The sequence below is a fragment of the Lampris incognitus genome, chromosome 7, assembly GCF_029633865.1.
Source record: "Lampris incognitus isolate fLamInc1 chromosome 7, fLamInc1.hap2, whole genome shotgun sequence".
Taxonomy (NCBI): Eukaryota; Metazoa; Chordata; class Actinopteri; order Lampriformes; family Lampridae; genus Lampris; species Lampris incognitus.
The window spans coordinates 21233002-21245618 of NC_079217.1; the positions used below are offsets into that span (position 1 = coordinate 21233002).

At 42.8% G+C, this 12617-nt stretch overlaps 1 protein-coding gene across 1 annotated transcript in view; it reads right to left on the reverse strand.

Moving 5' to 3' along the window:
* Positions 1-12589, reverse strand: part of psmd2 (proteasome 26S subunit ubiquitin receptor, non-ATPase 2) — a 28306-nt gene extending 15717 nt beyond the window's left edge. The window contains exons 1-8 of the mRNA XM_056284129.1: positions 12435-12589; positions 11655-11711; positions 8262-8426; positions 7816-7937; positions 7317-7541; positions 6902-7060; positions 6528-6672; positions 5709-5769 (exon numbers count right to left, since the gene is read on the reverse strand). Coding sequence (XP_056140104.1) covers positions 5709-5769; positions 6528-6672; positions 6902-7060; positions 7317-7541; positions 7816-7937; positions 8262-8426; positions 11655-11711; positions 12435-12551 — 1051 coding nt within the window. The 5' untranslated portion in view covers positions 12552-12589. The remainder of the gene's footprint in view (positions 1-5708; positions 5770-6527; positions 6673-6901; positions 7061-7316; positions 7542-7815; positions 7938-8261; positions 8427-11654; positions 11712-12434) is intronic.
* Between the last annotated feature and the right edge of the window lie 28 nt (positions 12590-12617).

The following is a 12617-nucleotide window of genomic DNA, read 5'->3' on the forward strand; positions in this document are numbered from 1 at the left end:
GTGACTGATTAATCCTACTCTTGAAATTGTATTTTTATAGCAGAGTTTTAACATGGGAGACTATGGCACTTCTGCATGCCAGCGAGGTGAATGATGCAAAAAAAAAATTTCATCCAGTGTTCCTCCAGTTCTCCTGTGCTGAGATAAGCAGTAAATAATTTCTGGCTTGTGAAATACGATTGACTTTACATGTACAGTGCATCCGGAAAGTATTCACACCCCTTCACTTTCGCCACATTTTGTTATGTCACAGCCTTAATCCAAAATGGATTAAATTCCTTTTTTTTTCTTATCAATCTACATAAAATACCCCATAATGACAAAGTGACAAAGGTTTTGTAGAAATTTTTGCAAATTTATCAAAAATAAAAAACTGAAATATTGCATGTACATAAGTATTCACACCCTTTGCTATGACACTCAAAATTGAGCTCAAGTTCATCCTGTTTCCACTGATCATCCTTGAGATGTTTCTACATCTTGATTGGAGTCCACCTCTAGTAAATTCAATTGATTGGACATGATTTTGAAAGGCACACACCTGTCTATATAAGGTCCCACTGTTGACAGTGCATGTCAGAGCAGAAACCAAGCCATGAAGTCAAAGGAATTGTCTGTGGACCTCCGAGACAGGATTGTATCGAGGCACAGATCTGGGGAAGGGTACAAAAAAAAAAAATCTACAGCTTTGAAGGTCCCGAAGAGCAGTGGTCTCCATCATTCTTAAATGGAAGAAGTTTGGATCCACCAGGACTCTTCTTAGAGCTGGCCGCCCAGCCAAACTGAGCAATCGGGGGAGAAGGGCCTTGGTCAGGGAGGTGACCAAGAACCCGATGGTCACTCTGACAGAGCTCCGGCGTTCCTCTGTGGAGATGGGAGAACCTTCCAGAAGGACAACCATCTCTGCAGCACTCCACCAATCAGGCCTTTATGGTAGAGTGGCCAGACGGAAGCCTCTGCTCAGTAAAAGGCACAGGACAGCCCGCTTGGAGTTTGCCAGAAAGCACCTAAAGGACTCTCAGACCATGAGAAAAAAGATTCTCTGGTAAGATTGAACATGTAGTCCCTCCAGCGAGTTCTGGGTCAACCCCGGGGTCTCCTCCCAGTTGGCTGTGTCCGGAAAACCTCTAAAGGAAGGCACCCAGGAGGCATCCTAATCAGATGCCTGAACTACCTCAACTGGCTCCTTTCAACGCGAAGCAGCAGCGGCTCTACTCCGAGCTCCCTCCGGTTGTTTCTGCATAAATTTGACCTAAAACATCATCAGATTGTCACACAAGTACTAAAAGTAGATAAAGAGAACCCAATTAAACAAATGAGACAAAAATATTATACTTGGTCATTTATTTCTTGAGGAAAATGATCCAATATTACATATTTGTGAGTGGCAAAAGTATGTGAACCTCTAGGATTAGCAGTTAATTTGAAGGTGAAATTAGTCAGGTGTTTTCAAACAATGGGATGACAATCAAGTGTGAGTGGGTGCCCTGTTTTATTTAAAGAACAGGGATCTATGAAAGTCTGATCTTCACAACACATGTTTGTGGAAGTGTATCATGGCAAGATGAGGACCCCAAAAAAAGCATTGTTGATGCTCATCAGGCTGGAAAAGGTTACAAAACCATCTTTAAAGAGTTTGGACTCCACCAATCCACAGTCAGACAGATTGTTACCCTCCCCAGGAGTGGTCGACCATCAAAGATCACTCCAAGAGTAAGGCGTGTAATTGTCAGCCAGGTCACAAAGGAACCCAGGGTAACTTCTAAGTAACTAAAGGCCTCTCTCACATTGGCTAATGTTAATGTTCATGAGTCCACCATCAGGATAACACTGAACAACAACAGTGTGCATGGCAGGGTTGCAAGGAGAAAGCCACTGCTCTCCAAAAAGAACATTGCTGCCTGTCTGCAGTTTGCTAAAGATCACGTGGACAAGCCAGAAGGCTATTGGAAAAATGTTTTGTGGACGGATGACATCAAAATATAACTTTTTGGTTTAAATGAGAAGTGTTATATTTGGAGGAAGGAAAACACTGCATTCCAGCATAAGAACCTTATCCCATCTGTGAAACATGGTGGTGGCAGTAACATGGTTTGGGCCCGTTTTGCTGCATCTGGGCCAGGATGGCTTGCCATCATTGATGGAACAATGAATTCGGAATTATACCAGCGAATTCTTAAGGAAAATGTCAGGACATCTGTCCGTGAACTGAATCTCAAGAGAATGTGGGTCAAGACAGCAAGACAACGACCCTAAGCACACAAGTCGTTCTACCAAAGAATGGTTAAAGAAGAATAAAGTTAATGTTTTGCAATGGCCAAGTCAAAGTCCTGACCTTAATCCAACTGAAATTTTGTAGAAGGACCTGAAACGAGCAGTTCATGTGAGGAAACCCACCAATATCCTACAGTTGAACCTGTTCTGTACGGAGGAATGGGCTAAAATTCCTCCAAGCTGATGTGCAGGACTGATCAAGTTACCAGAAATGTTTAGTTGCAATTATTGCTGCACAAGGGGAGGGGTCACATCAGATACTGAAAGCAAAGGTTCACATACTTTTGCTACTCGCAGATATGTAATATTGGATCCTTCCTCAATAAATAAATGACCAAGTATAATATTTTTGTCTCATTTTTTTAATGGGGTTCTCTTTATCTGCTTTTAGGACTTGTCTGAAAATCTGATGATGTTTTATGTCATACTTATGCAGAAATATAGAAAATTCTAAAGGGTTCACAAACTTTCAAGCACCACTATCTCCAAGGCTGAGCCCAGAGACCCTATGAAGGAAACTCATTTCAGCCGCTTGTATCCGCAATCTCACCCTTTCGGTCACTACCCAAAGCTCATGACCGTAGGTGAGGGTTGGAACGAAGACTGACTGATAAATTGAGAGCTTTGCCTTCCAGCTCAGCTCCCTCTTCACCACAACAGTCCGGTACAACGTCCGCACTACTGCTGATGCTGCACCAATAAGCCTGTCAATCTCCCGCTCAATCCTACCCTCACTCGTGAACAAGACCCCGAGATACTTGAACTCCTTCAATAGAGGCAACAACTCATCCCCAACCCAGAGGGAGCAAGCCACCATTTTCCAGTAGAGAACCATGGCCTCAGACTTGGAGGTGCTGACTCACATCCCGGCCATTTCACACTCAGCTGCAAACTGCCCCAGTGCGCGCTGGAGGTCGTGTTCTGATGAAGCCAACAAAACTACATCATCTGTGATGAAATGAAAACGATATATAACCGTCAGCTGCTAATGCATTAGCAGCTGATAAGTGCGCGACGCACGAAACAAGCTTGTACTGCTATGTATTAAAAGTTTTTTTCCAACATCTACATTGATATATAAAGAAACACTCAACAGTAGAGAAAATGCTCAACAAATAAGGAGCAACATAATCCAGTGAGTCCAGTAAATCCTTCTGGGAAGGCTTTCCACAAGATTTTGGAGTGTGCCTGTGGGAATTTTTGCCCATTCATCCAGAAGATCATTTGAGAAGACCTGGCTTGCAATCGCCATTCTAGTTCATCCCAAAGGTGCTTGATGGGGTTGAGGTCAGGGCTCTGTGCGGGCCAGTCAAGTTCTTCCACACCAAACTCGCCCAAACATGTTTTATTGGACCTTGCTTTGTGCACTGAAGCACAGTCATGCTGGAACAGAAAAGGGCCCTCCCCAAACTGTTCCCACAAAGTTGGAAGCATAGAATTTTCCAAAATGTCTTGGTATGCTGAAGCATTACGATTTCCCTTCACTGGAAGTAAGGGGTCTAGCCCAACCTCTGAAAAACAACCCCATACCATTATACCCTCTCTACCAAACTTTATAGTTGGCACAATGCAGTCACACAGGTGACATTCTCCTGGCATCAGCCAAACTCAGATTCGTCCATCAAACTGCCAGACAGAGAAGCCAGACAGAGAAGCGTACTTTACACCACTCCATCCAACGCTTGGCATTGTGCTTGGTGATGTAAGGCTTGCATGCAGCTGCTCGGCCATGGAAACCCATTCCATGAAGCTCCCGGCGCACAGTTTTTGTGCTGATGTTAATGCCAGAGGAAGTTTGAAACTCTGCAGTTATTGAGTCAACAGAGCGTTGGCAACTTTTACGCACTATGCGCCTCAGCACTCGACCCCGCTGTAAGACTTTACGTGGTCTCCCATTTCTTGGCTGAGTTGCCGTTGTTCTTAAAACGCTTCCACTTTTCATAATACCACTTACAGTTGACCATGGAATATCTAGCACGGAAGAAATTTCCCGAACTGACTTATTGCAAAGGTGGCATCCTATGACAGTACCACGCTTGAATTCACTAAGCTCTTCAGAACGACTCATTCTTTCACAAATGTTTGTAAATGCAGACTGCATGGCTCGTTGCTTGATTTTATACACCTGTGGCAATGGGTCTGAATGAAACACCTGAATTCAATGGTTAAGAGGTTTGTCCCAATACATTTGCCCATATAGTGTGTGTCCCCAATAGTTTGTCCAGCATCCTCCAAAGTTGTCAAGTTGTCACTTTATTAACTCAACTTTGCGTCAAAAAGGCTATCGGTGTTCGTTCCTAGTGTAGCAGTTTTTTAATCCCCAATGGCGTACTACTTTGCTTCCTAAGATTGAGATCCATGATTGTCGCTTTCCCTTTTACCATTTCAACTAATCACTTTATGCAAGAGTGGTAAACTGCAGACTATATATGTATCCCCCCCCCCCCAACACACTTTTTCTCACCCAGTTGTACTTGGCCAATTACCCCACTTTTCCGAGCTGTCCCGGTCACTGCTCCACCCCCTCTGCAGATCCAGGGAGGGCTGCAGACTAACACAGGCTTCCTCCGATACATGTGACATAGCGCATGGGAGGATCACGCTATTCCCCCCCAGTCCCCCCTTAACAGGCGCCCTGACCGACCAGAGGTGCTAATGCAGCGACCAGGACACATACCCACATCTGGCTTCCCACCCGCAGACACGGCAAATTGTGTCTGTCGGGACGCCCAACCAAGCCGGAGGTAACACAGGGATTTGAATCAGCAATCCCCGTGTTGCTAGGCAACGGAATAGACCGCTTTCACCTGACAGTGAGGAGTTTTGCCAGGGGGACGTAGCGCATGGGAGGATCACGCCATTCCCCCCAGTTCCCCCTCCCCCTGAACAGGCACCTCGACCGACCAGAGGAGGTGCTAATGCAGCGATCAGGACACATACCCACATCCGGCTTCCCACGCACAGACACAGCCAATTGTGTCTGTAGGGACGCCCGACCAAGCCAGAGGTAACACAGGGATTCGAATCGGCGATTCCCGTGTTGCCAAGCAACGGAACAGACCGCTACACTACCCGGATGCCCCTTAAATTGCAGACTATATTGAAAAAAAAAACAGGAAGCAGTGTTTTTTACTTAATCAACACACGCAAAAACCAAATATTCGACAATCCCTACCATTTCTTTACCTGCCAATTAAGACATTTACAATACAACCCCTACTTGATGGTTAGGTACCTGTCAAAGCAGCTGGCAGAATGGACAAATGAATCAGCACAAGGCTCGTAGTAATTTTCCACCTTGGTAATAATATCATGATGGAAATAATGTCAAACATTGTTACCAAACACAAATGGTCAGTACACAAGCACGCAAGTAGTCAACCACATTACATCCTGTACATGTGAATACACAAGACATTCAATCCATCACTCACTATTATTTTCCAGGTGTGTTTTGTAGATGTCATCAGGGACTTTGGGTTCCATGATATCCAACTGCAGAGGACAGACAGAATGATTATTATTAATAAAAAGGTGACATATGTTGAAGTCACAGCTAGAAATATAAACCCCACAGCAGCAAAGTGGAACTAGAGTCAATATCTTCTATCTCCTCTTCTGAATCACACACCACCATTTTTTTCAACATCATCCCTCCATTTCTAAAATTAATTTTCTTCCTATGATCAACAGCACAGTTCTCTGATTGACACTCCTTAAAAATCATCACCCACTTATCCCCCTCTCTATTGGTCATGTTGTTCTTATTTGCACCCCCACTAGTACTCCTCACAGTCATTTAGAGAACTAACCTCAAGATACCATCTCTAAATATTTCTCTTCTTTTGTGTATCTTAACAAAACACACTGCACTCTTTCTTGTGTTCCATGACTATTTAAAAAAAAAAAGATAATGGAAAAGGACCTTGAGAAATCACCTTTTTTCCCCATTAAAATGTTATTGATCTACAAAACTAGTCAAGCTTAGTATCAAATCTTTTTCCAGCTGGTATTTATAGACAAAGATCTAGGAAATTTTCAAAAAATTGGATATAGATCTTTTCTCTTTCCCTTTCCTTCTCAGGCTTGAAAAACACAAAGCACCAATCCAATAACTTCTCAGGTTTTTGTGATTCTGGAGAACCTTGAAACTGCTTTTCAGTTGCCCGCTGAATGTCATCTTAAGGCCTTCTCTTTCCCCTACTTAAATACATTTATCTATGCTCCCCTTCATTCTTCCTTCTCCCTCCTACCTCTCTCGCCAGGGCCAGAAAATTGCTGTTGAGCTGGACATTGGACATGATCTCTGTCAGGTCTTCATAGTCCTCCACATCCTCGTTGAGCTCCAGGAACATGCCATGGCGACCCAGCATGAAGGCCATCTCCTTTTGGATAACACTGCAAGGGACAAAGAGAAGCAGACACTCTTCATACAAATAACCCAAAATAACTGTACATATAAAAAAAAAAAAAAATGTGGGAAATATATTGTTCAAAGTATAAGATGGAGAAAAAAAAAGAAAATAGAAAGGTGCCATTCAAAATATTGATTCTCACCCTTTTGCATAAAAGGAAATAAATACCATTTACCCAGACCATTTTCTTGACAATATAAAAATGTCCTTACATATCCTTGCAGGATGTGAAGATATTTTCCACCAGCTCCACATCATTGAGCATCAGGGCCAGACGCAGGGCCTCTGGGTACCGGTTGAATTTCCTGAAGATATTCAGTGCACACTTCAGCAGTGCAGAATTCTCTGGCTCCGGAACGTAGCTCACACAGCTGAAGGAAAGACAGAGTTGGGGCTTGGGCATGTTAAACAAGCCACATTGGGGCGTGGTGTGTATACTGTAAAGTGGTCATATTCTAGTAACACAGACCCCAAGTTAAGAATAAATATGCCACCTGCAAGCAGTAGAATTATCATTCTGGTCATAACAAGTTTGCATTGACTGTGGCAACCCTTGGCAATAGTAAAGGCAGTAAAAGGTCAGAGAGCACATCTCTTACCAAAATTACGAGAACCACCCAAACTTACCTGGTGAGGTAAAGGCAGACCTTGGCATAGGCATTCTCATCAATGTAGTCCTCCAGCATATCTAGCCTCTCTATCTCCATCAGCAGGTCACAGGCCTCATGTTCAGCATTGTGTGCCATGTTGTAAGGCACAATCTCCTTCACCAGCTTCAGCAGGGTCTCTTGCTGGGTCTTGTCATTCTCCTCCACCTCCTGCCACTCTTTGGCAACCTCGCCTGCCAGATGCCTACAAGAGGGACAGAGAAGAAATCTGACTACGAAGTGACAAAAACCAAGAGAGGTGTGATTTTACAATTTTAGAATGCATTTGTGGTGTTTAAGGACTCAATCCTTTTTTTGGTTCCATAGATGGATGCACCTTCGCAACAAATGGAGTCAGTTGAGGAATTCAAATTTTCTTGATTTAATTAAATGAATAAATAGTTTCTCACAAGGGCATAAAGTCGCTATATAAATGGTGGTAGGTAACCTCACATAGTCGGTGCTGAGTTACTTCCTACCTGACGTATTCATGACCCCAAGAGGCAAGCTCTTCCTGGGAACCCAGCAGACGGTATTTCAGACATTCCCTCTCCCCACTCATGGTCATGGCCAGTACTGACACCACGTCAGCGCAAAAACGCTACAAAATACAAGTCACAGGATCAACTATGGACCGACCTACACACTCAACAGATGCAAATAGGCCTGTTTTGTTCTCGGTTAACAATTATGAAGAACATGAGATCCACTGTCTAGTTTGGAAGCTATTCAGATAATAAACCATTTTTGTCTTGTTTGTGCTTCTGGTATATACAGTAAATTGGAAGGTATGGAGAAAGGTTATCATTAATAAGAAAATGAATGCCCTTGTACTAATGTTACATATGCTCCAAATTTGGTTTTTGAAATGGTCCTAAAACATGTGTTCATGAGAAAAAGTATTTGTGATGTCCGTGTAGCCTACCTTGTTCTCACCAACAGCCATGCAATCATAGACCTCTTTGAGTTTGGCATAGTGTGGGCGCAGGAATTTGAGGGGCTTGGGCACTGAGGTCATGGAGGTAGTGGAGGAACGGATCTGTCTGCGCAACTCCTCCAGGGCAGCACGGTGCAGAGCTGTGTTCTTCTCCTGTCATGTTTTGGGAAATGGTAGAACAAAGGTTGTTTACATTACAATGACTCCCACATGTTGCATCTACATGTATGTTGATGCGGTCATGATTCTAGGGCTGGGCGATAAAACAATAATTATCTCGATATAATTTTCCTCAACAGAAATATAACAAATGTTTGATATAATTAAACCACCCATACACTGGGACAGACAGGTGCTAATGTATTTTACATGATAGTTGCCACCCGCCATTAACAGAAGAAAGGAGAAGGAGAAGAAATAATGATAATATTATCTATCCATTATCTAACCGCTTATTCTGGTCTCTGGGTCACAGGCATGCTGGAGCCTTTCCCAGCAGTCATTGGGCGGCGGAGGTGGAGACACCCTGGACAGGTCGCCAGGCCATCACAGGGCATAATAATTTTAATAATAATTATTCCGGTCTAACTACAAGCTTGTCTGTAAGCATACCTCTGTTCCTGTGACATTATTAGTATTATATGATAATAATAATAATAATGTCGCAGGAACACAGGTACGCTTACTGACGACAGGCTTGAAGTTGGACCGGAATAATAATTATTATAATTATTATTATAATTATTATGCCCTGTGATGGCCTGGCGGCCTGTCCAGTATTATAATAATAATGTCGCAGCAACAGAGGTACGCTTACTGACGACAGGCTTGTAGTTGGACCGGAATAAGTATAATAGTGGTAAACGAAATGAGCAACACCGAAGAAAACGCAGTGCTCATGACCAGCTTGAAGTAGGACGAACCCATCGTCAACAAGAACGTTCACTCAATTTCAGTAGTTTGTATACAGTTTCATCTTTGTAAATATTTTTTTGATCCCCTCCCCTTCCCAATTGCACTTGGCCAATTACCCCACTCTGCCAAGCTGTCCCCGGTCACTGCTCGACCCCCTCTTCCGATCCGAGGAGGGCTGCAGACTACCATATGCCTCCTCCAATACATGTGGAGTTGCCAGCCACTTCTTTTCACCTGACAGTGAGGAGTTTCGCCAGAGTGACGTAGCGCGTGGGAGGATCACGCTATTCTCCCCAGTTCCCCCTCCCCCCCGAATAGGCATCCCGACCGACCAGAGGAGGCACTAAACTCAAGTTGGCTTTTGTCCATATTGGCTTACATGTAATTTAGAGCACTCTTATTAATTGTTGATCTTACCCAAGAACAGGTGGGAAGTATGCAAGTATTGATAAATGCCACAAAGGCTCTTAAATTGTTCGTGCGCACAATTATTTTCTTTTTTTGGATTATTTCCCCCTTTTCTCCTCAGTTGTACCCGTCCAATTACCCCATTCTTCCAAGCAATCCCGGTCACTCCTCCACCCCCTCTGCCGATCTGGGGAGGGCTGCAGACTACCACATGCCTCCTCCGACACATGTGGTGTCGCCAGCCGCTTCTTTTCACTTGACAGTGAGGCGTTTCACCAGGGGGACGTAGCGCGTGGAAGGATCACGCCATTTCCCCCCAGTTCCCCCTTCCCCCCGAACAGGTGCCCCGACCAACCAGAGGAAGCGCTAGTGCAGAGACCAGGACACATACCCACATCCAGTTTACCACCCACAGACACGGTCAATTGTGTCTGTAGGGATGCCAAACCAAGCTGGAGGTAACACAGGGATTCGAACTGGCGATCCCCATGTTGGTAGGCGTGGAATAGACCGCCACGCCACCCGGATGCCCGATCTTTGTAGAGATTTGATTTGATTATATCTGATCCTGACCTGATCCTGTTTACTGTCCTGAAATATTGATTTTAAAATTTGCACAGTTAATTACACTACATTGCTGCTACTTAGTGTTGACATGTGTGATTATTCCTGTTTTGACAATATATTGTTGATATTTAACGTCTGATACAGGCTACACTACCTACCTATCTACCTCTGTTACCCTGTTGATGTGAAGCTGATGCCTCTTTTTGCCTTTGACACTATCTGCGCCTGAATTTCCCCCATGGGGATCAATAAAGGTTATCTTATATTTTGACTATTTACAATCCGACAAAAACAGAGCAGCGTGCACTGCAAACTGTCCCAAAGACACATGTGAGCTAAGACGGGAGACATCACAAGTCTGTTTCATCATTTGAAACAATTTCACCTGTTAGAACATGCAGAAAGTAAGAAATTACAGTCCCAAACAAGTGTTGTTAGTGGACCCTCGACAAGCACCAGGCCAGTAAGTGTGACTATCCAGCAGCAAATTATCATATCAGCATTTTCCAGCACAGTGCCTTCCGACAAAAAAAAAAAGAAAAAGAAAGAAAAGACACAAAGACATTACAAATGCAGCTGCATATTGCACTGTAAAAAACATGCTTCCCATTAGCACAGTTGAAAATGAGGGATTCAAGAAGCTTATTTGAGATTTGGGAAATGTTCCGCTGTTTGACAAGTGTTTGTCACATTCTGACCATTACTTGTGTATCCAGTACAAGTGTGCCACCAGCTCTCCCTTTGAGAGGATTTTTAGCACAGGAGGGAACATTGTGACCTGTCACAGGCGGCTTTAAAACCTGAGACTGTAAACAGACTTGTCTTTCTTGCCCATAACTTGTAGGGTAATGGCTTTGCTTGTTTAAAACTTGTACAGAAAATACTGACCACAGTTGAGATTTTTCTTTTGTCTATTTATTTTGTTTACATTGTCAACTAAAACACTTACATGTTTTAAACTGTCAGTACAAAGGGTTCGAGATGCTGCTGACCAGAATTATTATTCTTTGTTTATTTACTGGCATAATCCTTTAAAACTTTTAAAATTTGCAGTCTGAGCCATCTTAAGTTACATGTGTGCTGTTCACTGCAGCACTTCTTTTTCTATTATTTATTTTGTTCAAACAAAAAGGACTGAAAAGGATTTTATGCATATTTTGATGTTGAAAAAACATCATAATTGTTTTGAATGTTCTACTCAGGTTTGTGAAATGTTCTACTGTTTGGCAATTGTTTGCCATGTTCTGACAATAAAGAATATTTTAAAACCACAGTTAACCATTTGGTTTCTTAAACTTAAACTCAGGAGCAAACATCAGCCTTTAAACTTAAAAGAACTAATGACTTGACATTTATCACGATAATTATCGATATCGACTAACATGAACATTTTTATCCTGATAACATGTTTGGCCATATCGCCCAACCCTACATCATTTTGTATATAAAAAATAAAAGTGGCATATTTTCAGTTAAGTGTGAGATACTCACACTCAATCTCTCTACCATCAACTCCAAATCTTCTTGCAACTGCTTATCTTCTTCAGACTGAAAAGCAGAAACAGTCATCAGCAGTTATGAATTGTAATTAATAATGAAAATGTAAAACCAGGTGTGTCTATCTAGCAAATACATAATTTCAACAAACATCGTTTGATTGTCAAGTACGAGGCAATCAGGGGGTAACAACAAAACAACACTTTGATACCAGAGTGGTTCTATATAATGTTAAGGCCAGTAGGCTAAATTTGGATTAAAACCGCTGTGCAGCAGAATAAGACACATGCATTATTATTAACATCATCATCATTATTAATGTTACAGCTGAGTGGGGAATTTAGATATTTACGCTAAGTGGGAACTTACCGAGCAGGAAGCTGTTATCGACTAACATTACAGTTAGCTAAGCATGCTAACTCAACCTGCATTAGCTCGATAAATGACAGCAACGGTCTGTGGCCGTAACTTCTCACCGCTAGCTTAGTTAGCTTACCGGCTAGCCGCTTGCCAACTAGCCAGGACAAGTTACTGTTAGCATTAGCTTACTGGAGAATGAGATTTGCATGAACTTTAAAAACAAAACATGTTTTTATGAAGCTACGTAAAACCATACAATTAGAGCGTTTCGAAACAAATAATGTCAATCGGTCGACTGTCTAGAATGATAATGCTTTCGGCCTACTGATCTGTGTTATCAGACAGCAGCAGTGACTCAGGCAAAAATGCTAGCTAGAAGAGACACCGTTTTAAAAAAAAATAACCACTACTTACCAGTTCTTGATCTTCCTTCTTATCCTTCCCCGCAGGCTGCTGCCCCTTTTCTTTGTCTTTCTCCTTCTCCTCTATCTTTTCAGTTTGCTTTTTGTCTTTGCTTTTTGCCTCCTCCATGCTTGCGATTGTACCAACTTAACTATCAGTCAGAATGAACGAAAGGGGACTGACGGCGGATGACTT